The sequence below is a fragment of the Podarcis raffonei genome, chromosome 4, assembly GCF_027172205.1.
Source record: "Podarcis raffonei isolate rPodRaf1 chromosome 4, rPodRaf1.pri, whole genome shotgun sequence".
Lineage (NCBI taxonomy): Eukaryota > Metazoa > Chordata > Lepidosauria > Squamata > Lacertidae > Podarcis > Podarcis raffonei.
In genome coordinates, this window is record NC_070605.1 from 5,960,972 (window position 1) to 5,988,657 (window position 27,686).

Below are 27,686 nucleotides of genomic sequence, written 5' to 3' on the forward strand. Positions count from 1 at the left end.
AAGTCCTAGGCTCTGTGGTTTAACCCAAAGCGCCACCCGCATCCCTAGAAAGATGGCACTGCATATAAATTAAAAGTGGTGGTGGTGGTGATGATGATGATGATGATGATGATGATGATGGAGGATGCTCTTGGGCTCTGCACAGCTGAAAGGCAGACTTCAACTTTGCAAGCTAAAGAAATGGATTTTTCTATGGCGTTTTTGTGTTTGTGTATGCGTGTGCAAGGACAACAAGAAGCCTTTCCTCTCAGCTGCCTGCACCTCTATAAGCTGTGCTCCTCTCCCTGGGATGAAAAACAAACCCAGGAGTCCTGCTGCCATGCCTGCTCTTCACACACTTCTGCATAGCAGGGACTAGATGACCTTTGGTGGCCCCTTACAATTCTATGATCTGCTGCTAGGACCATCCTCACCACTCTCCTTCCCTTAACAAGAAAAACCTCCTCCTCCTCCTTGATAGGCACCATATTGGCAGAAGGGCTAATTACCGAGGCAGGCGGCAATTCACCACGATCATTAGATCTGCTAAGGAAGCGCATTTGTAGCAATCATGTGCAGAAGAAGACAGCTCACATTTCAGTTAGTCATGCCGCAGTAGGACACCGTTTCACTGAAGAGGGGCTGCCTGCAGTTCAGGTCACAACTGTCGAGATGGGTGGGACCCAAAAGGTCTCCTCCCCCTTTGCACCCATCGTGGGTTTGGCGGACCATTCACAAGTGCAGCTCACACCTGCAGAGGATTCGCTTTGAGTCCTGGAGGTGTGCACATATGGGTGGAGAACAGCCTTTAAGAAAGGTGTCGTGGGTTTTGAAGACACCCCCTCAGGACAAAAGGGAGAAACACGCTAGGAGGAAGGCACACTTGGCAAACCCTCACCATGATCAACTCCTGCCCAGAAACCAATGTCCCCACTGTGGAAGGACATGTGGATCCAGAATTGGCCTCCACAGTCACTTACAGACTTACTGTTAAGACCGTGTTCATGGAAGACAATCTTATTCTGCTATGAGGGATCACCTAAGAAGAAGAGAAGAAGTTGTGTGGGGCAAGAGAAGCTCATCTAAGCCCACAAGGAGGAGACAGTCCATCGATTCCGCACCAATCTATGAGGACCAGATGACAATCATGAGCCAGCTAGTCAAGAATGATGCAGCGGTTGGAGGTTTGTTTATTCACTCATTGGCAAGATCTCTTATCTGACCTTTGCCATAATGTCCCCAGAGTGGGATACCAATATGTGATATAAGGATCACAGAATTGTAGAGTTGGGAGGGACCTGAGGGTAATCTCCTCCAATCCCCTTCAATGCAGAAAACTCAGCTAAAGCATCCATGACAGATGGCCACCCAACCTCTGCTTAAAACCTCCAAGGAAGGAGAGTCCACCATCTCTTGTGGGAGTCTGTTCCACTGTCCAGCAGGAAAACTGTTCCAACTGTTATGTCCTGAGCTGAATCCTAGAACAATAGGGTCCAGAATGCAGCAGTCCGATTGGACTGCAGGAGCCACCCAGTCCAGCTCCAGGTGGAAGTGAATCAGCGACCTGATTGGCCTGCAGGAGCAGCAGCCCGGAATTCGCCAATCACGTGGGGCCCATTGTGTAAATAATGTATATATAGCTAGACTTTTTGGGGAAAGTTTGATTCATTGCTACTACAAGCTGAATAAAGAGCATGAAATTCACACTCAACTCTGAGTATATTTCACCAACCAAAACAGAATGGTATAAATTCAGCAAAAGACGCAGGTCTGCCAAAAAGCAAAGCATCCTCCTGGACTTCCACCTTCCGCTTTATGGGTCCTAATTTAATCGTTTCCTCCCGCATCTTTTTTGATGATCCAAATCTTTTACTTCTCCATTGTCACATCCCTGATACAGCTGTGGGTTTCACTAGGTGGCCAGGACAGGTAAAACAAAAGTCATTTGTGGGGGAACTGATTCCCCCATTAACCCCGTCACTCTTGCGTTGCAGATGTTTGGATCCATGGGGATCCCTTCCAAACTTGCTATTCTATGATTCTGTGATTCTAACCCAGGGGTCCCCAAACTAAGTTCTGCGGGCCGGATAAGGCCCAAGGGACTCGTTTATCTGGCCCACGGTGACCCCTGCTGCCCGCTGCTACCACCCGCTCTTACCGGCTCTGCGCTGCGCAGCTGCCCACTTCTGGGTCGGAGGAGCACCGGAAATCGCTTGCACAAGCATTATTTGCGCATGTGCAAGCATTATTTCCGGTGCACATCCGGGTCGGAGGAGGCCTGTGCACACGCGCACAAGCTATTTCTGGTGCTCCTCCGACCTGGAAGTGCACCGGAATTAGCGTGTGCGCACGCTTTTGGGCACATGCTCCCCCGCCCTCCGGCCTGCCGCAGGATCGATGCGGGAGACACCGGCCCGAGGCGTGGTAAGTTTGCTGACCCCTGTTCTAGGAATGTCAGGGAATCAGGCAAGGCAAACTCCTGCTTCAGCACAGATGTGGGGAAGCCACACAAACGCCCTTTCCCAAGGGAACGCCCTTTCGGAGCGGCCCCTCTCCTGTGCCACCCATTTTGAACCAGACCTGTGAGCAGCACTCTTGCCAGCACTGGCAGAGGCACGCTCATCCCTTAATGACTGCAACATCACATGGCAGGGCTGGCAAGCGTCCAGTTTGCTTGCCAAAGACAGAGCGTCGCTGTCACCCTACATCGCCCTCAGAGGCAGCACACTCAGTGGAGACCGTTTACATGGACAGCCTGAGTGATGGTGCCAAGGAGGATATGAGCAGAAATCTGGGGAAGGAGCCAAGAAGCGGGTAAGGTCCTCCTCCGTCCTGGAAGAGATGATATAGATGGAATGGTTTGCCAAGTGGTCGGCAGCAGGAACCTCTATGCTTCTTCCTTCCTTCCTTCCTTCCTTCCTTCCTTCCTTCCTTCCTTCCTTCCTTCCTTCCTTCCTTCCCCTACCTCTTCCCTTTCCTCTCCTTGCAGTTGATCCAGAAGCTGCAGTCCACGCAGAATGCTGCAGTCCAATTGCTGAACAGGTGTGAGGCCTTGCCAGCATATAACACCTGGGCTCAGAAATCCGCACTGCTTGCCAATTTGCTGCAGGGACAAGTTCAGGGTGTTGTTATGAGCATGTAAAGCATTTAGCAGCTTGAGACCGGTTTACCCATGAAATTGACTGACCCCCGTATGCACCCCCTCGAACCCTTCGATCGGCAGAACTGGCCCATCAGCCGCATTTTGTTCCACATTTGTGAAAACGTGACGTTTCATTCCACTAGGCAGCACCTGCACTTTGGAACTCCCTGCCACTTGAACGCCAGACAGGAGCCTCCACTGCTTTTGGCACCTGCTGAAAACATTTTACCCAGATGTAGAGAAAGCTGATGCAAGCTTTAATCTGCTTTGAGTCTATTGGAAGTATTAAACCATTGGATTAGATGGGCCTGATCCAACAGGCCACTTATATGTTCTTAAGACTTTAGTTCTGAACCCCATTTCCTGTGGGGTTACCAATGTCAATAAATCGCCAAATCCATGTTTGGAATCTAGCTGTATTTAGGAAGTCACCGCAGACCACCCTTCCTCGACCTGGTGCCCTCCAATGATCTTGAACTATACCTCCCATTTATCTGCCGCTGGGAGTATGGCCACACTAGAACAGGGATGATGGGAAATATAGTGCAAAACATGAGGGGGGAGGTCGACTTTCTGCTGTCCATCAGGCAATAGCTTTTCCCACCTGCTTTGCTCCACCCTCCAGCCTCAGAAGTCTTTCCCAGACCACGGCTTTGAAAACAGGGATATTTTTAAAAAATATTTTTATAAGTTGTGTGTCCTTGTTTCTCAATTTGATCCTTTCACATGGTTTTGGATGCTTTGTGGTGTTTTATGCACTGTGACGGGCTACTGTTTTTATTGATTATACTTTAGTAATTATTTATAGCAAAGGATAAGTGTACAGTGGTACCTCGGGTTACAGACACTTCAGGTTACAGATTCCGCTAACCCAGACGTAGTACCTCGGGTTAAGAACTTTGCTTCAGGACGAGAACAGAAATCGCACGGCACTGTGGCAGCAGGAGGCTCCATTAGCTAAAGTGGTACCTTAGGTTAAGAACAGTTTCAGGTTAAGAACAGAACTTCAAAACGAATTACGTTCTTAACCCAAGGTATCACTGTAAACTGCTTAAATATTATTTGCTGATGTCTAATTTTACTGTTTACTATTACATTCTGATGGATTAAGTTGTTTATTTTAAAGTTAATGTGGCTTTTTGTATTGGGTCAGATTGTTATGAAGAGTGTGACTTTTGCTGTCTATTTTGTTGTTTCTTCAGCTTTGTAAGCTGCCTTGTGCATAGTAATATAGAAGAGTTTGTATTTGATATCCCGCTTTATCACTACTCTAAGGAGTCTCAAAGCAGCTAACATTCTCCTTTCCCTTCCTCCCCCACAACAAACACTCTGTGAGGTGAGTGGGGCTGAGAGACTTCAGAGAAGTGTGACTAGCCCAAGGTCACCCAGCAGCTGCATGTGGAGGAGCAGTACATGGCTTGAGAGCAGTACATGTGAAAAGGATCTAGGAGTCTTGATTGACCACAAACTTGACATGAGCCAACAGTGTGACGCGGCAGCTAAAAAAGCCAATGCAATTCTGGGCTGCATCAATAGGAGTATAGCATCTAGATCAAGGGAAGTAATAGTGCCACTGTATTCTGCTCTGGTCAGACCTCACCTGGAGTACTGTGTCCAGTTCTGGGCACCACAGTTCAAGAAGGACACTGACAAACTGGAACAAACTGGTTGTCCAGAGGAGGGCAACCAAAATGGTCAAAGGTCTGGAAATGATGCCTTATGAGGAACGGCTAAGGGAGCTGGGCATGTTTAGCTTGGAGAAGAGGAGGTTAAGGGGTGATATGATAGCCATGTTCAAATATATAAAAGGATGTCACATAGAGGAGGGAGAAAGGTTGTTTTCTGCTGCTCCAGAGAAGCGGACACGGAGCAATGGATCCAAACTACAAGAAAGAAGATTCCACTTAAACATTAGGAAGAACTTCCTGACAGTAAGAGCTGTTTGACAGTGGAATTTGCTGCCAAGGAGTGTGGTGGAGTCTCCTTCTTTGGAGGTCTTTAAGCAGAGGCTTGACAACCGTATGTCAGGAGTGCTCTGATGGTGTTTCCTGCTTGGCAGGGGGTTGGACTCGATGGCCCTTGTGGTCTCTTCCAACTCTATGATTCTATGATTCTATGATTCTAGGAGGAGCGGGGAAGCGAACCCGGTTCACCAGATTACGAGTCTACTTCTCTTAACCACTACACCACACTGGCTCTCCATATAGAAAGGCAGCATACAAATTCTAGTTCTAATTATTATTATTATTATTATTATTATTATTATTAATTTATTTATACATGCATGCATGCATGCATACATACATACTCCACCCATCTGGCTCGGTTTCCCCAGCCATTCAGTGCAGCTCCCAACAGAGTATTAAAAACACGATAAAACATCAAACATTTAGAAACTTCCCTAAAAGTGAAATGAAAGGAACGTCTTCTTTGGGAAAGGCAGCCGTTCAGAATCTGCTAAACCTTTGGAAGTTTCAGATACAGGAAGCCTGGCTGCCGCTCAGAGCGATTTACATCTCTGCCCCTTCTAGTTGGGTGTGGCTTACAGCTAACCTCTAGAACAGTGATGGCCAAACTCGGCCCTCCAGCTGTTTTGGGACTACAACCCCCATCATCCCTAGCTAACAGGACCAGTGGTCAGGGATGATGGGAACTGTAGTCCCAAAACAGCTGGAGGGCCGAGTTTGGCCATCACTGCTCTAGAACAACAAGAGAAGGTGGTGGTCAGTTGGTCCTTCCCTTTGTCCTTTTGACATGCTCTCGCTCTTTCTGTGCTCCCCTGGCTTGGAAACAAGAAAGGAACCGCAGCAGCAGCAGCAGCACCAGGGACTCACAATCAGATTATTTCCCATTTAGGCAGGCTGCTAACACATATCAATTAGGGTGTGATTTATCGGAGTGTCACTGACAGTGGATAATTGCATTGAGCTGCAAGCCGAGAGATCTAGCTTCTAGCCAGTGGCTGAAGGGACTAAAGTCATGGGCTGCGGAGAGAAGGAGGGGAAGGGAGAGAGAGAGAGAGAGAGAGAGAGAGAGAGAGAGAGAGAGAGAGAGAGATTCGTCCCATTAAAGCATGACTTCCCGCTGAGTTTTCGACTGGCGGTCTCCAAAATTATGGCCCCAAAGTAGGTAGGAAATGACTCCCTTAGCAAGTGCAAAGGAGAGAGAGCCCTCCGAGCAAAACCAGATGCATCCTAACCCATGGATGCCTTCCAGGATATGCTCCAGTTGTTGGTGATAGCCAGAGGTAGCACCGTACATTGGTTCCCAGTACATTTCCAAGCACAATTCAAAGTGTTGGTGCTGACCTTTAAAGCCCTAAACAGCCTCAGCCCTGTAGACCTGAAGGAGCGTCTCCACCTCCATCGTTCTGCCCGGACAGAGGTCCAGCTCCGAGGGCCTTCTGGCGGTTCCCTCCCTGCAAGAAGTGAGGTTACAGGAAACCAGGCAGAGGGCCTTCTCAGTAGTGGCACCCGCCCTTGGAACGCCCTCCCACCAGATGTCAAAGAGAAAAACAACTACCAGACTTTTAGACTACATCTGAGGGCAGCCCTGTTTAGGGAAGCTTTTAATGTTTGATGCATTACTGTATTTTAATATTTTGTTGGAAAATACAAAAAGCTGAAAACAGGGAAGTCATTACAAAGGTGATTAAATTCGAATAGAATTGAAACAATATTAAAAACAAATCTATTAAAATGCGGATAATAAAAGCGTTGCGGTGCTTCTAAGGCCCTTTCCTAAAACCCAGTCTGCTCTCCCTAAGGTTCTTGTTGGCATTCATCTGTCCTAGAATACAGAATCGTAGAGTTGGATGGGACCCTGAGGATCATCCAGCCCAACCCCCTGCAATGCAGGAATATGCAGCTGCCCCATGTGGGGATCGAACCTTCAAACCTTGACATTATCAGCACCCTACTGTAAGCAACTGAGCTACCCAGGGCGATAAGAGACATTGCCTTATTGTGACAATGGAGTGAGCCTCCAGGGGAGAAGTAAGAATAACACCTGGGAGGCAAATGTGGCCCTCTAGACCTGTCTATGCGGCCCTTTGGATTCTGGCCATGCCCCCTCTCCCATTGCCCCCCCCTCCATCCCTCTCCCCCCACCCCGCTGGATCGCTCTGGCTTGGACTGCATTGCTGCTTCTTGCCTGCCTGTGTGCGGAGAGGAGTCTCTGTAGCGGGAGACCTGTGACCTTTGCAAGCTTGTGAATGCACTGTATTGTACAAAAGGAATAATAATAATAATAATAATAATAATAATAATAATAGTAATTTATACCCTACCCATCTGGCTAGGTTTCCCCAGCCACTCTGGGCTGCTACCAACAGAATATTAAAAACACAATAAAGCTTCAAACATTAAAAACTTCCCTAAACAGGGCTGCCTACAGATGTCTTCTAAAAGTCAGATAGTTGTTTCTTTCCTTGACATCTGATGGGAGGGTGTTCCACAGGGCAGGTGCCACTACCGAGAAGGCCTTCTGCCTGGTTCCCTGTAACCTCACTTCTCGCAGTGAGGGAACTGCCAGAAGGCCCTCGGAGCTGGACCTCAATGTCTGGGCAGAACGATGGGGGTGGAGACGCTCCTTCAGGTCTACTGGGCCATGGCTGTTTAGGGCTTTAAAGGTCAGCACCAACACTTTGAATTGTGCTTGGAAATGTACGGGGAGCCAATGTAGGCTCTGGTACTGCTGTACCCACTTTCGCCTCTTGCCCTGACTGGTTCCTGCCCCCTAGAAGATAGCCCATGAGATAATATGGCCCCAGGCCAAAAACATTTCCCTCCAGCTGTATGGTGGGGGTCCAAGAATATCTGGAATTAACCATGCTGGTTCCCCCATTGTAGAGACTGGAGGCCTCTAGAGACTGGTCATACTTTTGTGTTGCTGGATCAATTTCTTTGCAGGAGAGAGGTTGCGGTGGATATTTATCTTTCTAAAATCATTTCTGTTGGGATTTTTTAATGAGCTGGAGATTTAGAACGTTGCAGAGCTGGCGCAGAAGGGAAGAAGGGGGAACAGGTTAAACGACAAACCAGGAGGTCTGCAGTTCAAATGTCTCCTCTGCCGTGGACTCCCTGAATGGCCATCAGAAAGCAATTTTCTTTTCAAGCTTTGGCAACTCTGAAATATGGGGAGATCATCTGACTGACCTACGCCCCATTGCTGTAAGGATTACAAGGTACTATACATGAGAAGTCTCAAAAACACAAATGAACCCTGGGGACCTTGATTCTCTTGCAATAAAACAGAGTTTTCTCCCTATTCATGAGGACTAGGAAGTTACTTTTGTAAGAGACTGGAGGTCACAACGAAATCCTCGCGATATGGTGAAGAATAAGGACATCAGCAGTTGGGCAGTTGAGATGTTAAGAGTGGCATTTCCACTGGAAGTTTGGTCACTAGTCACCGCAGAACACATGCAATGTGCTCATTTAGCCTTCCCCAAGCTGTTGCCCTCAGGATCTTTTGGACTACAACTCCCATCAGCCCCAGCCAGCACGCTGATGGGAGTTGTAGTCCAAACATCTCTCTGGCCTGTGCTAACTGGGACTTCTCTGAGATGCAGTCCAACTCACCCAGAGGGCACCAGGTTGGGGGAGGTTCTGTTGCTTATTTTCAACAGCAGAGAACAAGAAGCTCGCAGGCTTCTCTGCAAGATTCAATGGGGAACTCTAATTTCTCCTGTCGCAGGAAGAGGTGGAAGCTTCTGCCTCTTCCTGGCAGGGAAAATGAAGAAATTCTGCAATGAGTGTTGCAGAGAAGCAGGGAAACAGGAAATGTGAAATCCTCATGCTCAAACGCTCAGCGTCTGCAAATTTTGCATTTCATTTGCCTCTGCTCTGACCATACTGCTTGCAGTTCCACCCCACCCTCACACAATGTGCATCTGAGGATCACACTTCGCACCTCTGAGGAAGGCCGACTCTGGTCCTTGGCAGTGTGGGATGTGAAACACACAACAGTCAAATACAACATTCCTAGAGCGGACATAAAAAGGGGATGTCTGGACCAGCCAGTCAGAACTTTCTGTTTCCTCCTGGGCTGGGACAGACCTCCTCTACATGTGACCAGAGGTGGGCGTGAGTTTGAAGAAGTAGAGTTTGGATTTGATATCCCGCCTTTCACTCCCTTTAAGGAGTGACCTCACCTGTACAGGTAACAAAATAGCACAAGGGAGGCTGCCATCTCTCTCTCTGACTCCACTGTTCGAAGAAGCAACATCTTCTTACCCTGAGAGGACAAAGGAACTATCTCCTCATGGGACAGATTCCAGGTGTATATACTTTGTAACTTAAGTCTGGCTTCTGGGATCCATCTGTGAACAGAATGTGTGTGAGTAAACTCCTTTATACAAGACTGTGTCGTGTCTAATCTTTTATGAGGGAATAAAGGGGAATTGTCCAAGAAACTTATTTTAGAGGCTTAAACAAGCCTGGCAAAGACGTTATCCACTGGTAAAAGTTTAAAAGGGGAATGTTACTCTGCTAAATTGTAGAACTTGTTAACACATGTTGGGAAGGATATAATTAAACAATATATCCTCTCCTGCCTCCCTGGCTCCCTGCCTCCCTGGCAGCATGAATATGAGAAGAGCCTGCTGGATCAGCCCAATGGCCCACCTAGGTCAGCACCCTGTTCTCACAGGGGCCAACCAGATGCCCCAATGATAAGCACCCACCTCCGCCCCACAGGGTAGCTGGCATGAAGCTGGCATCAAGACACTGAAGGACTTTGGGAACAGATTTATAATGAATTGAAAAAGATATTTAAATACACTTTCCCGAAAAAGCCGGAAGCTTTCTTGCTAGGCTTGATGTGAGAGGAAATAAGAAAAGCAGACCAAATGTTATTTATGTATGCTACGACTGCTGCCAGAACTTTGTTAGCCGAAAAATGGAAAGTACCAGAATTACCAACAATAGAGGAGTGGCAGACAAAGATGGTTGACTATGCAGAACTAGCAAAACTGACCTACAGGATCCGAAATCATAGAATCATAGAGTTGGAAGAGACCACAAGGGCCATCGAGTCCAACCCCCTGCCAAGCAGGAAACACCATCAGAGCACTCCTGACATATGGTTGTCAAGCCTCTGCTTAAAGACCTCCAAAGAAGGAGACTCCACCACACTCCTTGGCAGCAAATTCCACTGTCAAACAGCTCTTACCGTCAGGAAGTTCTTCCTAATGTTTAGGTGGAATCTTCTTTCTTGTAGTTTGGATCCATTGCTCCGTGTCCGCTTCTCTGGAGCAGCAGAAAACAACCTTTCTCCCTCCTCTATGTGACATCCTTTTATATATTTGAACATGGCTATCATATCATCCCTTAACCTCCTCTTCTCCAGGCTAAACATGCCCAGCTCCCTTAGCCGTTCCTCATAAGGCATCGTTTCCAGGCCTTTGACCATTTTGGTTGCCCTCCTCTGGACACGTTCCAGTTTGTCAGTGTCCTTCTTGAACTGTGGTGCCCAGAACTGGACACAGTACTCCAGGTGAGGTCTGACCAGAGCAGAATACAGTGGCACTATTACTTCCCTTGATCTAGATGCTATACTCCTATTGATAGGAGGAAACAAAATTGCAAAAAGATTGGAGTAAATTTATGGAATACATAAATAAGAACTGTATAAATTTGAAGACTCTGGCAGGACTGAAATAAATCTTACAATGTTGATAGGTTTGGATACAACAAGAAACTATGAAAAAGTAACTGACATAAGAAAACCTGTTGAAGGGAGGGAAGGAAGTCAATGCTCAGCAGAGTTCAAATGACTGTTGAATTTTACTGTATTCTGTTTGTTTGTATTAAATGAAACACCAATAAATAGCATTTTTTTAAAAAAAGACACTGAATGACTCCAAGTCCCATCAGCCCCAGGCAGCAGGGTCAAGGATGATGGGACTTGCAGTCCCATAAGCTCCAGAGGGCGCCATGTTGGCTTCTTCAGTCACAGGCTATCCAAGGGTGGTTCTGAAGAAAGGGGCAGCTGCATGGCATCATTGCACCTCAAAAGACCGACAAGACTTCACTCAGCAGACAGTTGACCTATGGAACTCCCTCCCACTGGAGGGTGATGGCCACCAACCTGGATGGTTCTAAAAGAGGATCAGACAAATTCATAGAGAAGGAGAGGGCTGTCGAAGGCTACTAGCCAGGATGGCTTTGGGCTGCCTCCACAGTTGGGGGCAGCAAAGCTTATGGGTCACAGTTGCTGGAAAACACAGGAGGAGAGAGGGCTCCTGCGCTCGGATCCTGACTGCAGGTTTCCCACAACAGGCATCTGGTTGGCTGCTGTGAGAACAGGATGCTGGACTAGATAGGTGGTTGACCTCAGCCAGCAGCAGCCCCTTCTTATGCATTTGTGGAATGACTGGTCAATAAAGTCTGGACATCAGCTAATAGTCTGACAACAAAGCAAGCAAATCAGGATGAATACTGAATAAATCAGTCTGGAGTAGCCCTGGGTGTGTTTCATGTGGCAGACATCAGCAAACCACCCAGGCTCCCTAAAAAAACCCATGAAAGGTCAGAAAGAAACCAGGGTTTAATGCCATCGTTTCTCACTATAGTTATCACACAAGAACATGTTTAAGAAGCCTCAAAGCTTTTCTTTAAATGTCAAGCGCAGGGAGCGATGAGAGATTGGGGAGGGAGGGGGAGGGAGGGAGAAGACGAGCTGTAAACCGTTTTCCACAGCCACCCTCCTACCCCCCCCCAAAAAAATCATGTCCCCGCACCCCTTGATCTGGTCCACAACTCCACACACACAAACCCCAGACCAAAAGGAGTGTCCTTTCAGTAGCCGAGTCCCTTGGAGGTTTGGCATCTCCAACAGCTTCTAGTATTGTTTAGGATTGCAGTCAGATTATTTATTGATTTATTTTTATTATGCACACCTATTTCCACCCTCAGATTGCAGGCCAGGTTATGACACCAAACGGCATAGACAAGAAACACAGTCATCAGCAAGCTAAACCGCGGAGACCTCTAAAAACCAGCTCGATCGTGGCATTTCTCTGTTTCTGGCATCTATAAAACAGTGCAGTGGCGTAGCGTGGGGGGTGCAGGGGGGCCGGCCGCACCGGGCGCAACATCTGGGGGTTAGGGTTAGGGGGCGCAAATCCACAGGTTAGGGGGCACAAATTACTTGCCTTGCCCCGGGTGCTGACAACCCACGCTACGCCACTGAAACAGTGGTGTGGTAAATACCATAATGTGATAACAGGGCGTGGACCATCCAAGTCTCTCAACAGGACTCTCCCTAAACCAAACCACATCCCTTCTTCCAGGCAACCCCCCCCATCCCACCCCAATCCCATTGGATTGAAGTATGCCTCTTGGTTTCCTAAATGCAGAGCCAGGGATGTGTAGAAACCTCTGGCCTTTACATGCGCATAGGAAACTGTGTTTTACAGAGTCAGACCATCGGCTCACAGAGCTCATATTGCCTAGAGTTTCTCATACTTGGGTCTCCAGCCAGTGGCATAGCATGGGGTGGGGAGGCCACGGGGCGGTTCCCCTGGGCGCAAAATTCTTAGGGGTACAAAATTTCAAAAGACAAAAAAGTAGGAATAAAAAATAGCACATCCTCCCCCTCACAGAGAAAATCTCCTGACGATTGCGTGGGCAGATGGAGGAATGAATTTGAGTGACGGCCGCTTTGCTAGGGCACCCTCTGCACAGACTTTGGAAAGGTAGTCACTCTGGGCAATCTCCCATCCCACTCTCCTCCATGCTCATGGGGCACCTCGGCTGCCACTCAGGTCAGTCGCTGAGCTATCGCCCCTCCCTTCCACCCTATCAACAGGCAGCGCTGAGGATCCTTGCCTTGCTCCGGGTGCTGGCAACCCACGCTAAGCCACTGTCTCCAGCTGTTTTGGGGCTACCACTCCCAACATCCCTGGCTAGCAGGACCAGGGATCAGGGATGATGGGAGCTGGAGTTCAAAATCAGCTGGAGTTGGGGAAGCCCTGGTCTACCCTGATTGGCAGTGAAAGTTCCAGGAGTTCAGGCAACATTCTTTGCCAACCCTACCTGCAGATACCGTTGCGGATTGAATCGGGACCTCTGAGCTATGGCCCATCTGTATGGCTGAAATGGCCACTGAACAAAGGTGAGAGCCACAGCTGTCACTCTTCCTACTTTCGCACCCAGCCCCGCCCACAAGTATGACGAATGCTCCCCACCGGTGATTGACGGTTGCTCATTCATAATGATACACATGTCCACTTCAGCCAGGGTTTGCCAATCTGGCACCCTCCAGATTCCAGATATTTCGTACTACGACTTCCAACAGGTTGGCAAAGGCTGCCTTGGAAAGCCACAGAGCTGCTTCCTCTTAACCTCACGCCACGCCAGGGCTGACCGAAAGCACATTGCATGTATACGTTGCAGCAAATGAACATCTCTGCCAGAATCACACAATCTTGGTCTGGAACGGACGCTGGTCAGGAAATCGGGGAACTGGAAGAGATCCACAGCCAGCCGGGCTTCTGCCCATCAATTCACATCACCCACAGGCTGCTGCTGCAGGCAGAGAGCAGAAGGGATGGCATTTGTGCCAAGATGCTCCAGCGATCAGACCATTTTTCAGAAAACAGGACTGAGCCACATGCTGCTCCAAAGAGCTTGAGGAGGCACAAGCGCAATTCTCTCCCCCTCTCCATGCTAACCTCACAACAGCCCTGTGAGGGAGGCTGGGCAGAGAGATGGGGACGGGCTCAAAGTCACTTGGCGGGCTTCATGCATAGCTGTCAACTTTCCCCTTTTCTTGTGGGGAATCCTATTTGGAATAAGGGAATTTCCCTTAAAAAAAGGAAAACATTGACAGCTATGGCCTCATGGCTGAGTGGGGATGAGAACCCTGGTCTCCCTGGTGCTAGTCAGACACTCTAATGACTGTAACATGTTGGTGTCAGAGCACAACAACGGAAATGTGACAAATAAACACCCCCCCCTCCAATAAATAAATAAATAAAACCACAACAACCCACATTAGCAGTCTAAAAAGTTACAGGGTTTCAACGGGAAGTGCCCCAGTTTGGAAAAGTCGCAGTACACCCACCCTGAAACTTTTGCAGGCTCAAACAGAATTAAAGTGGGATTGCGTATAACCTCCCTGATACCATCAAGGGCGCAAATCATGACAACCGTACAATAAAAGAGGCATCTAGGAGGAGGTCTCCCCTGGCAGACGTTTCATCCCCAACCTGAAAGGCAGCGCAGAACAGGAAGGAAGGAAACACCCAAGTCCAAAAACTTTTACGCTCAGAATCATTTTCAGAGAATCTCAGGGCCAACGGTGAACAGTTATTTTCCTGTTTTAGGCATAGGGGGTGTTTAGCTGTGATGCCCACGCGGAATCGGAGAGATCTGGGGGCAACAGCGGGAAAATGCCCTGGCAGGGTTAAGGTGGGTGGATCTGCCGGGATCCCTGACGGCTCAAGCACTAAGGAGCAGCCGTTCTCGCTCCCAGAAGACAAGGAGGAAATGTTCCTCCGGCTGTCCTGAAATGCTCAGCCTCGCCACCCACCATGCTCCGTAATGCTCGCTAGTGCTCAGTCAGTCACCTCGACTTCCCCAACAGGAAAACGCACACGCAACCGGAGCACAGTTGTTACGATTGCACACGTGCACAAAGCCCTAAAGCAGAAAGGCAGGCGGGAAGCAATTCCGGAGCCCTCTCGGGAACAGGGGACCCCCTCAGCAAGCTAAAGTCGGGCGTTCCTTCTCCCCGAAAAGGATGTGAATCGCAACTATAAGAGACCAGGACAAGGAGAAGAGGGAGGCAGGGTTGCAAGCTGGAGACGCAGGGAGTTTGGGAGGCGCAGCCGAGCGCCCCTCAAAGCGCATCGAGTAAAAACGGGTCCTTACACTCTCGGAGAAGGTGCCCATGTCCGGAGCCCATCACCTGCGATCCGGCCAGCCTGCTGGGTCCCTCGAAAGTGGTGCTGAGGCTGCGGGGAGACGGGGCTCAGCTCGCCTGCCCTGGAAGAGAGAGTCTCGTCCTGCCCATTTCCTCCAAGCTCCGGCTGGAACCGCTGCGGTCTGCAAGGCGGCTCTCCCTCGGCGCGAGAGCGCGCGGCTGCCTCTCTCTGTGCGAGGATGATGCAGGAGTGTGTGCGCCCGGGCGAGGGAGGCAGGAACGGGGCGCCGAGCCAAGCCAAGCCCCCCCCCGCTCCCCAACTCATCTGCCGTGCCTGGCGAGGGAGCCTCGCTCACCAGGACCAGCCCGGGTTTTTGCGTGAGTTAGGAAGCACGATCCACAAGCGCTTTCCTGCACAGAAAGCGAGAGCGCAGCTTCTCTCCACCCGCCTCTCTAAGTGAGATTGAAGCTCTCTTTTATATTGCAGAAGGAGCGGTGGCTCAGCTGCTTTGAATGCAGAAGGTCTCAATGATATATCCAGGCAGGGCGGGGAAACCCTGGACAACCTGCTGCCAGCCAGAGCAGACATTACTGAGCTAGATGGACACCATGGCTCTATATCATAGAATCATAGAGTTTGAAGGGGTCCCCATGATCATCTAGTCCAACCCCTGCAATGCAGGACTATGCGATTTTACCATGTGGGGATCAAACCTGCAACCTCTGCATTTATCAGCACCACGCAGCCAATTGACCTACCCAGGTATAACTCAGAACAAGGCAGCTCCTGCTCAATTCAACTCTATTTTCTTTTTTGTAGAACCACAGAGACTAGAATCTGTTGTTGATGATGTTGTTGTTGTTAAGGGGAAGGTCCCAAGTTCAGTTCCACCACTGGCCTCTCCAGACAGGACAGGGAAAAAGCCGTCTCTGATACCCTGGAGAGTTGCTGCCCACCAAGCAAGATTGACCAGTGTTCTGATTCAATGTAAGACACTTACCTCTGTTCCTATGAAATAAGTGGCTTGCATTATGTGCAACCAGCCCCTTCTGACAGAGGCACATGGCGGCAGGGGTTTTGTAGGGCGAGATGTCAGCCAGGGACTGCTCTGTGGCCTGACTCTGGAAGCAAAAGTTAGCAGCCCACAGAAAATTCTCCTCATCCCTACATGGCCCCTATTCCTGGGTGGTCTAGGGCCAGTCACTGCATCTCTCAGGTTGTTGTGGGGATTAAATGGGGAGGGGGGGAGAGGAGAACCACCTACTCTACCTTGAGCTCCCTAGAGCAAAAGGTGGGCTAGAAATGCAATACAGTGGTACCTCGGGTTACATACGCTTCAGGTTACAGACGCTTCAGGTTACAGACTTTGCTAACCCAGAAATAGTACCTCGGGTTAAGAACTTTGCTTCAGGATGAGAACAGAAATTGTGCAGTGGCGGCATGGCAGCAGCGGGAGGCCCCATTAGCTAAAGTGGTGCTTCAGGTTAAGAACAGTTTCAGGTTAAGAACGGACCTTTGGAACAAATTAAGTACTTAACCCGAGGTACCACTGTACTAATAATTCTGCGGCATAGAAGGGGAGGGGGCTGACCACCTGAAGTCAGTTCACCATCAACTCCCCGCATCATAGAGTTGGGAGGGACCCAGGGGTCATCCAGCCCAACCCTCTGAAATTCAGGAATGCAAACTCCTCCGGGTACTTGTCTGAAATGCTTCTTCGCAGAATAAGCCTGCAGAACTCACTGCCACGGGAGCACACATGAGTGGAGATCATTTTGCTGCAACAGAAATCTAGTTCACTGAAAGGTGTCCCTGTCCATAACTTGTGCTCAGACCAGGCATAGGCAAACTCGGCCCTCCAGATGTTTTGGGACTCCAACTCCCATCATCCCTAGCTAACAGGACCAGTGGTCAGGGATGATGGGAACTGTAGTCCCAAAACACCTGGAGGGCCGAGTTTGGGGATGCCTAGTTTAGACACACACCCTTATGAAATCAGGCATGCTCTTTCAAGAGAAAGTTGGGGGGAGAAGTGACTCTTATCGTCTCCCCCAATGCTACAATTCAGGGTCACTCCAGGCCTCTTTAAGGGTGCTTTTATTGTCTTCTCGTCCTGATGCTTTGAGCACCAACTAGCTCCTCAACACTGCCCCTTGTCGGTGGAAACCGCCCTCCCTGCAAAGTCGCTCACAAGGTTGGCCAGGGGCTTGACTGGCCGTCCCCTGCAATGTCAGGGGCAGATCTATGTGAAATGGCACATGTGTAAAATATCTAGGCAGCGTGAAGCCTCCCTTAGCAGCTTAGTTGCAGGGGTCAGGGAAGGTGGAGGCAGCCCGGAAGCTGCATCTGAGAGCCCCTGCACCACCATCACATGGGGACTTCTGAGCAGCTCCTGAAGCCAGCCAGAGCCAACTCCTCCGGGCTGCTGAGACTGTCGCGGCTGCGTTTCCCAGGGACATTAGATGAAATCCGGGGATGGAATTTGTCCGGGGACTTATTTGCAAATCCGGGGACTGTCCCTGGGAAACGGGGACATCTGGTAACCCTACAATAACCCAGCCTGTGTTGCTCCAGGTGCAACAGTGTGTCAATATCACAGTTGTGAGATTTTCAGAAGGCTCTTCCCAGGCCCCTCTGCTAACAAAGCGCTTCTCAAAGTGGGTGCAAAGCCATTTCTTCAAGAGTGGATAGCCCAGCTCTGCTCATCTGACCTCTCTCTCTCTCTCTCTCTCTCTCTCTCTCTCTGCATTGCTTTTTCCGCCTGCTAAACTAGAAGCAACAGGAATGGCGCCACATTGCCTCCCAGAGTGCGCATGACCCCCTGGATGGTGAGCAAAACAGCACCAGAACCAAGCATGGGAAACTTTGCCTCCTGGCTGCATGGCTGAGATCAAGTTGGAGAAGCTTCAGGAAAGCGCAACCAAGATGAGCCAGGAGAGGAAGCGATTCCCCTGCGAAGAAAGGTTGCAGCATTTGGGAGTTTTTAATTTAGAGGAAAGCAAGGACGCCACCTGATAGAAGTTTATGTGTTGGAAATGTAAAGAGAAAGAAGGTTCTTTTTATCATACGTGGCAGTCTCGTAGTAAGGTTACAGCTTACTGGGAAATGATATAGAATGAATTGAAAAGGATGTTTATAATAACATTTGTGTGAAAAACAAAAAAGAAGAAGCAGCTTTTCTTTTGGGAATTATAGGGACAGAACTACCTAAACTGTATAGAAACTTATTCATGTATAGGTGGCAAGAATGTTACTCACCCCAAAATGGAAAGAAGCAGAAGTCCCAGAAAAGAAAGAATGGATACAAAAACTTTTGGAATATGCAGAAATGGCGAAACTTACCGGAAGAACATTGGCAGGATTATTGCAATAACCTGCAGTTTTATAAGAGCTTATATATTTAAAGTAGATGAATAAATGAGCAAATTAAGTTAATTTGGATATATTAAAAATAAATTTAAGGAACTGCAGAAAGAGGGGGAAGGAAGTCAAGTTTTGAAATGTTAAAATGATAGTAAAATTAGTGAAATGCATAAACCTGGAAAACATAAATAAATTTTATACATTAAAAAAAAAGTTTATAAGTTTGTGCGTGGTAGAGAAAAAGGGGAGAGTGAAAGGTTTTCCTTTGTCTTCATAGTGCTAGAACTCATGGACTTCCGATTAAGCTGAACATTGAAAGATTCGGGGCACAGAAAAGGAAGTGCTCCGCACAGCACATAAATAAACTGTGGAACTCCCTGCCACAGGAGGCAATGATGGCCACCAACATGGATGGATTTAAAAGAGGATTGGACAAATTAATGGAGGAGGAGACAGCTATCGGGTGCGCTGCTTCTGAATAACAGTTGCTGGAAACCACAGGAGGGGAGAGTTGCTCTTGTGCTCAAAACCTGCTTGCCAGTTTCCCATATAGGTACCTGACTGGCCACTGGGAGAACAGGATGCTGGGCTAGGTGAACCTAGCTGAGTTTCCTGCATTGCAGGGGGTTGGACTACATGAACCTTGGTGTCCCTTAAAGGTAAAGAGACTCCTGACGGTTAGGTTCAGTCACATATGACTCCGGGGTTGCGGCCCTCATCTCGCTTTGCTGGCCGAGGGAGCCGGCTTACAGCTTCCGAGTCATGTGGCCAGCATGACTAAGCCGCTTCTGGCGAACCAGAGCAGCGCACGGAAACGCCGTTTACCTTCCCGCTGGAGCGGTACCTATATATCTACTTGCACTTTGACGTGTTTTTGAACTGCTAGGTTGGCTGGAGCTGGGACCAAGCAACGGGAGCTCACCCCGTCGCGGGGATTTGAACTGCCGACCTTCTGATCGGCAAGCCCTAGGCTCTGTGGTTTAACCCACAGCGCCACCTGCGTCCCCCTGGTGTCCCTTACAACTCCACAGTTCTATGATTCTATGAACCATCACCTGATCTAGCAATGCTGCCCATTGGCCTAATCCAGGAGGCTCTTTGAATGTTCTTCATTTATCCTGAATGAAATACCAATTACAGTGGTACCTCGGGTTAAGAACTTAATTCGTTCTGGAGGTCCGTTCTTAACCTGAAACTGTTCTTAACCTGAAGCACCACTTTAGCTAATGGGGCCTCCCACTGCTCATGCAGCCATGATTTCTGTTCTCATCCTGAAGCAAAGTTCTTAACCCAAAGTACTATTTCTGAGTTAGCAGAGTCTGGAAGCTAAAGCGTCTGTAACCCGAGGTACTACTGTAATACGTTTGCTTGGGAAAATCCACCTGTGAGAATATATTGCATGAAAACAGTGGGTTTCCCCGGCAGTCCCTCTTGACACCTCCAGAGTCTGTTCAGCCTGGCTTTCCGCAGATAAAGCTTGCCAGTCGTGCCCCCTCGGCCAGCTCCAGGAGCAATAAAATAGCCACACATCCCATTAAGCAGAACAAACAAGAACACCTCCACTCTCTGCTGCCACCGCCTGCCTGCCAGCCCCGCTGTCTTCCTGAGGTTCCAGTTACTCTCCCCAGCAGGAGGAGAGCAGCGTGTGCCTGTTGCCAGAATAGAACGGAATTCCTGACAACCAGGCAGTGCCCGCCTTCCAGGGCTGCTGTGCGTCTGGGATGCCGACAAGCCACACGGACGGGTGACCTTCTCAGCTGACTGGCGCTGCCTCCTCTCATGCGCATAGCACTCCTTTTGTGGAACAGAACATTTGCCTGCCATAAAACCGGAGAGGCGCAGCCAACAGGAGGATGTCGCCGGTGCAATTTGCCATTTTTTAATTGGCAACGCGCTTTAGGAGTCTTTAGCAACCCTTCGAGGGCAAAGTCAATTACTCTCATCTAGCAGATAGCGGGCTTTATTGCTCTCTGTTACTGGTGCTGTGTGCCGCCAATGGCTTGCTGGAAAGGATAAGGGCATAAAAAGAGGCTGCCGGATCAGGCCAGTGCCAGCATCCTGTTCTCAGAGGGGCCAACCAGATGCCCAGGCTGAGGAACTCCCTCCTGCAGAACTTTCCTGGCACCTTCATCATGCAACTTCTGGGGCACGCAGAAGGCTTTTAAACTCTTCTTAATGTTGTGCTATAAAGTTGCAGCCTGCTCTGATGCCTTAGGAGGAAGAATGAGCAATGCATACATGCAGAATGATCTGGAACAAAGAACCATGGAATTGTAGAATTGGAAGGGACCCCAAAAGTCATCTAGTCCTTGCAAAGCTGGGATCACAGCTAAAGTATCCTGTATACCTGAAGGAACATCTCCACCCTCATCGTTCTGCCCAGACACTGAGGTCCAGCTCCAAGGGCCTTCTGGTGGTTCCCTGCCTGTGAGAAGTGAAGCTACAGGGAACCAGGTAGAGGGCCTTCTCAGTAGTGGTGCCCGTCCTGTGGGATGCCCTTCCATCAGATGTCAAGGAGATAACCAATTACCTTTAAAGCCCTATGTGGCCTAGGACCCTCGTACCTATGGGACCACCTCTCCTGGTATGCCCTGCGGAGGACCTTAAGGTCCACAAATGACAACACTTTGGTTATCCCGAGCCTCAAGGAGGTTAGATTGGTCTCAACTAGGGCCAGGGCCTTTTCAGTACTGGCCCCGACCTGGTGGAACGCTCTGTCACAAGAGACTAGGGCCCTGCGGGATTTGACATCTTCCCGCATGGCCTGCAAGACGGAGCTGTTCCGCCTGGCCTTCGGCTTACACTCACTCTGACCCCTTATATGGGATTTGGTATATAAATTTTCTCTTGGCTTTTTTGCTGGCCCGTGTAGGACCAGCATGGATAGCTGGCTCGGGTGAATATCTGATGTTTCCTCCCTTTAGGGTCCTGATTTATGGGCTACTACTAAATGAGGCTGCATTTTAAGCTGCATTTTAAGCTGTATTTTAATTAACTGGGGGTTTTTATATATACATTTTTTTGTACTTTATATTTGGTGTTAGCCGCCCTGAGCCCAGTGCTGGCCGGGGAGGGTGGGGTATAAATAAAATGTTGTTGTTGCTTGATGTTTAGTTGTGCTTTTATATTATGTTGGAAGTCACCCAGAGTAGCTGGGGAAACCCAGTAAGATGGGTGGTGTACAATTATTATTTTTTATTATTATTATTATTATTATTATTATTATTATTATTATTCCTGCATTACAGGGGGTTGGACTAGATGACCATCAGGGTCCCTTCCAGCTCCAGAATTCTGTTGTTGTTGTTGTTGTTGTTGTTGTTGTTGTTGTTGTTGTTGTTGTTGTTAGTAGTAGTATACTTGAGAGGTGGGTACCCAACCTCTGTTTAAAAACCTCCAATGAATGTTTAAAAACCATTGCTGAATGTCCTCTGCTTCCAGACAAGGTACCCCTCGATGCTATCAAGGCCAGTCTATTCCACTGGCAAATAATCCTTCAGAAGCATCTGAACATCATTATCTCCTCTTTGGAGATGAGCCAGCGGAGGACGACAAGTCCCACGATTTGAGGTTGAGGCAAACATCCTCAAAACCTCAAGCCAAACGGTTGCCATCTGGACAAATTGATGAGGTGCAGAGCTGGGGTATCTCGCTCCACGCGAAGGGGACACAAAGTCCAGACCCAGTTCTGCGGCACAGAAAGGTTATGAGCACGGAGTGTTTTCAAAAAATATTGACAAGCTGGAAGGTGTGCCGAGGAGGGAGATCAGGATCGAAAATGGTCTGGAAACCGAGCCTTACGAGGAATGGCGGAGGGAACTGGGAATATTTAGCCTGTGAAAGAGGAGGCTGAGAGGAGATATGATAGCCATCTGAAGAGCTGTCGCGTGGAAGATGGAACAAGCCTGTTTTCGGCTACTCCAGAAGGGAGGATTTGAACCAATTAATTCAAATGACAAGAAAGGAGATTCTGACTCAACACTGGGAAGAACTTTCTGAGGGTGAGAGCTGTTTGACAGTGCAGCAGACTCTCTCAGAAGGTGGATTCTCCTTCGTCCGAAGTTTCTGAGCAGAGGTTGGACGGCGACCTGCCAGGGGTTCTTTAGCTGTGTTGTAGGGGGCTGGACTAGATGACCCACGGGATCCCCCTGCAACTCTACAATTCTATGGGGAAAAGATGTTTTCAAAAGTGCTAGGAAAATGTGCAGCACAGAAGGGAGAAATCACAGGGACTGAGTTGGCTGGTGGTCACAAGGTCTAGTTCAGAAGGTGCTCAGCAAAAAGAGATCTAAAGTAGACAAACGTGTTCTAGGTCTTTGTTCACCTGATATCATTGATGGGGACTTCATGTAACACTATGGAAAAACTTCTGGGAAATGATATGTAATGAGATGAAAAAGATGTTGAAATATACATTTATTAAGAAACCAGAAGCATTTTTACTTGGCATTGTAGGAGATATTAATAGACAGGATTGTAAGTTGTTTTTATATGCAATGACAGCAGCAAGAATATTATTGGCATAAAAATGGAAGCAAGAAGAACTACCGATGAAAGAAGAATGGAGGGTGAAGTTGATGGGCTACGCAGAATTAGATAAATTAAATTAACAGGAAGGATTCGAAACCTGCGGGATCAGAGATTCTTAGAAGACTGGAGTAAATACATGAATTATTTGAAAAGTAATTGTGATGAACAGATTACGCTAGCAGGACTGCAAGAAGTTTTGTAAGGCGGATTATTTGAAATACTGCAAGAAGGACTATGAAGAGAATTATTAGTTAAGGATAATTAAATGTAATATAGAAATTAAGAAATGCAGAATAAGTGACAAAGAACGAAAAATCATCAGAGGTGTTGACGGAAGTCTAAAATATTGTATAAGATGAGAAGATGTGTTGTATGACTGTTGGAACTGATATGTTAAAAAATCAATAAAAATTGTGTGTGTGTGTGTGTGTGTGTGTGTGTGTGTGTGTGTATAAATGAATTAATCTATGGAATTCAGAAGCACAAGGCGAGACATGGGCTGCTAGCTGAGGAGGTTGGGAAAGGATGTTTGTTACACCAATTCATGGAGAAAAGGAGGAAGAGGATAATATCAATGGTAATTATCAATTATAGCTCTGTAGAATCCCTAGAGTCAGGGGGGATCTTTCACTGAATACCACCCGTTAGAGGGCAAGGAGTTGTTTATTGCTTGTGGGCTTCCTGGAGACACTGGACCAGCCAAATAGTCCTCACTGTGGCCATCCCGATGCCTGTGGGAAGCTCACAAGTGGGACCTGCCAAGTCCTCAAGCATCTTGGTTGCCGTTGTCTGCATCACAGGAGATTGGACTAGATGAGCCTATGTGGGATGTGAAACACAAGAGCAGTCAAGTACAACATTCCTAGAGTGAACATGTTTACACATGGGGAGGAATGTTTGTCCAGCCAGGAGGTAAACTTCCTGTTTCCTTCTGGGCTGGGACCGACTTCCTCTACACGTGACCAGAGGTGGGCATGGCCTCACCTGTGCAGGTAACAAAATACCTGAGCGGAGGCCGCCATCTCTCTCTGACTCCATTCGTCGAAGAAGCAACATCTGCTTAGCCTAAGATGCCAAGAGAGGACAAAGGGACGGTCTTCTTATGTGATAGTTTCCAGGTGTATGTTACTTATCTAAGCTAAGTCTGCCTTCTGGGATCCTATTGTGAACAGAATGGTGTGTGAGTAAACCTTTTTATACTTTAAAGAAGACTGTATCATGTCTTATCTTTTTATGAGGGAATAAGGGGGGAAATACCAGAACAGTTATTATAGAGGCTTTAGCGAGCCTGAGCAAATGCATCCGCTGCAAGTTTAAAAAGGGGAATGTTACTCTGCTAAATTGTGAACTTGTTTACACAAGTTGGAAAGGCTATTATCAGACAATATATCCTCTCCTGCATCCCTGAACATTCCCACAGCCTTTAGGTCCCTCTTCCAACTCTACAGTTCTATGAGAAGCAGGCATGGCTTTCGATTCCTAGAACTCTTCTGCCAGCAGATGTTCTAGAAGACTCAATGCCTTTGCATTCTGGCTGGAATCCTACCCAAAATAAACTTGCATGCACTACCGCGCAGGTCCAAGGGTCCAGTTCTGATTCCTTTTTTAAAAAAACAACAACACCAAACCCTGTATTCCATTGATATTCAGATATAACAGAACTAAGAACGTAATAACAACATTATTGCCAGTCCACTCCCTTCCCCCAAGCACAGAGACGGCGTTAAAAAATAGTACATTGGAATCAAGATGCAAAGTGCTGCCACACAGCAAGAAGAAATCAACACAAAATGTTCTTCCACAGCGTCCCGTGAGAAGCTGGTGCACGGAAGCCATCTTCAATAAAAAATTGAATAAACTTTAATAAAATTAAACCACACCATATAGAAAGCGGTGTTTCTCTTTCCATTATGGGGTTCTCTCTTTAGGGTGATGTTAGCTTATCTGTAAGAATGAACTACTGACCAAATGGCCAACTCCCTGCGCACAACACAACAGCTTTCAAGAAAGGCCAAAGTTTTGCACCAGCAATGCAGAATCACAGAATTTGACGATTCACCCCAGGAACCAGCCTGCGGGTTTCAAAAGACCCAGAGCTGCCCATGGAGAGGCAGTGTTGCATAATGGTTAGAGCGTCAGATTATGACTTGGGAAACCAGGGTTCAAATCCCCACTCTGCCATGAAGTTTCCTGGGCGTGACCTTGGGGGCCAGTGATAGAACCACATTGGAAGGGGACACACAAGGGTCATCTAGTCATACTTCGCCCAACGTGGGACTTGACCACACAACCCTGACATTAAGGGGTCTCATGCTGTACCAGTTGAGCTATCTGTCCCTGCCTCTCAGCTTAACCTACCTTGCAGGGTCGTTGTGGGAACTAAATGAGGAGGGGAGAGAACCGTGTACACTACCTTGAGCTCCTTGGAGGAGGAAAGGAGGGATATCATCATCATCATCATCATCATCATCATCATCATAATAATAATAATAATAATAAAGATTTGCCACCCATCATGCACACAGCTTTGGAGTGCTGGCGGGTAGAGAAGCAGGTGCTTGGAAATAGAAGAATGGTGTGTGTGTGGCCCGCAGAGTCCTCTGGGTGCTTGCAGAGGAGGAGAGGCAGATACAGACGCCAAGCCAATGCTCTGAAGCTGCTTCTCTGCTTGCCAACAGCAGCCAGCAACTTTCAGAGACTTCCAGGGCCTCTGCTCTGCTCGCAGGAGCGGCGGCGTGCAGAGCACGCCTGCATTGCAGCGAGCCCGCTCTGCCTGCGGCTGGCAGGAGCGCGCCACGCGCCTCCCGGGCCCTGCCGAGCCGCCGCGAGGGTCGTGGCTGGCAGCCTCGGTGCCTCGCGAAAGGAGGGGGGCATGCATGAGGTGGTCCTGCCCGCGGCGCAAAGAACTCCTCCATTGGCAAACTCAAGCCGAGGAAAATAAGGCGAGGAGAAGAGGCGACGGAGCCCCATGGACTGTCCAATAAGAGGAGAGGGAGGGAGGGAGGGAGGGAGGGAGAGTAGGAAGGAGAAGACATAAAGGAGAGGGAAAGGATAAATAATGTGAATAAAAGGTGTTTTAGCCAACAGAGGAAGGAAGGAAGGAAGGAAGGAAGGAAGGAAGGAAGGAAGGAAGGAAGGAGAGGGGATGTTGTTGGTCAATTACAAACAGGACTTGGTCGCTTCTGAAATAGCAAGAGAGTGCACTCCCCCTACTCAAAACTCAACCGGGCAGAGATGGAGGCACCAGCAATCTTAGGTCTTTTCCCATGCTTAGTTGAGAACAAATCTTTGGGCGCTGATATGCTAGCGGGACAACAAAACTGTCAAAGCTTCGCAGTGCCTCTGGACGAACCCTGCTTTGGGGGCCGCGTTAACAAGCGCCACCCTTTTGTCCCAGCAAGCTACGAAATGATCTATTAGGGATGGGATCAAAGGATCGCCTTCAGAAGAGTTGCTTTCTGTTTATGCCACGCATGACCTTCACTGTGCTTGCGCCGTGTCCACTTACCAAGAATCAAAGAGTTGGAAGGGAGCCCCCCCCGGGGTCATTCAGCCCAACCGCCTGCAATGCAGGAATCACAGAGTTTCAAAGTGCTAAGATGCTTTGGAATATATTTTGAGACATCCCAAAGTCATTTGCAAAGTTAGCCGCGAGTTGATGCGTATAAGGATGGAAGTGGCATTCGAAAGGGACATTCCCTTCTTCCGAATAGGATTCCTCGCAAGAAAAGGGAAAAGTTGACAGCTATGCTTAGAACACAGTAAAACGAGTTAATTTTGGGGGGGTCGTGGGGAGACCAACTTGGCCGATCGCCAACAAGAGTTCCTCAAGCGCAATCAAGAGTTCACCGGGCCACGTACAGAGCGCCGCGAGAACATGCAAAGGGACGGACACCCCGAGCACGCAAAGAGAGTCACCACCGTTGGGGACCACCCTGCCCCACCCCCGAAAAAAGGGGGGAACCGAAAAGAGCGACCTACCTGTAGCGTGTCCGAGCCTCGGGCCGCCGCCTCCTCCGCCTTCAGGAAGACCTGCTGGCCCCGTCTGAAAAAGTGAAGGGCAGCAATGAGAATGTGCGGCAGGATCAGGACCATCCTGCTGCCCCGCCGGGCTTGCAGAAGCAGCCGGCTGAGGACCGAGCGCGGCCGCCGCTGGAGCCGGGAGACTTTTGCAAGCGAGAGAGAGAGAGAGATATACAGAGCGAGAGCGCGCCCGTCCCCCCTCCCGGTGGCCGGCCTGCCTCTGTCACACACACTTGGCTTGTCAGGCACACCTGCTCCCGGGAGCGCGGCTGGGCAAGCAGAGGGAGAAGCGAAGAGGAAGACTTCGCAGGCTTGATGCAAGAAGCAGCGGAGCCCAGCGGCTTCCCCGGGTCCTAAAAACCTGGAGAGACAGAGAGAGGGGCTGCCTCCATCCCCCAGACCTCAGCGCCTGCTGCTGTAGAAGTCCCGTTGCTTGTTTATTTTTTTACACCGTGGCTTTCTTACCGATCGCTCATAAGCAGTGATTCTTACGCAGCTTTTTATTTTATTTTGACAACACCCCCCCCCACCCAGAAGCACCCAATGTCTCTTTAACTGCACACAACTTTTCAGGTTTTGAACAATGGCACCCTCTAATAATAATAATAATAATAATAATAATAATAATAATAATAATTATTATTATTATTTATTTTTACAGCCCGCCCCTCTCCCAGAAGCACCCAATGTCTCTTTAACTGCATGCAACTTTTCAGGTATTGAATAATAATAATAATAATAATAATAATAATAATAATAATAATACTTTTTTATTTA

At 48.5% G+C, this 27,686-nt stretch overlaps 1 protein-coding gene across 2 annotated transcripts in view; it reads right to left on the reverse strand.

Moving 5' to 3' along the window:
* PDE2A (phosphodiesterase 2A) overlaps window positions 1-27,686 on the reverse strand; it is a 384,874-nt gene that overhangs the window by 256,738 nt on the left and 100,450 nt on the right. Inside the window, exon 2 of one of the 2 annotated variants that reach the window (XM_053385339.1) lies at window positions 26,868-26,931. In XM_053385339.1, the coding sequence (XP_053241314.1) occupies window positions 26,868-26,931 (64 nt within the window). Of the gene's footprint in view, window positions 1-15,000; window positions 15,450-26,867; window positions 26,932-27,686 lie in introns of those variants that run through there. The other variant, XM_053385340.1, reaches the window with a different exon arrangement.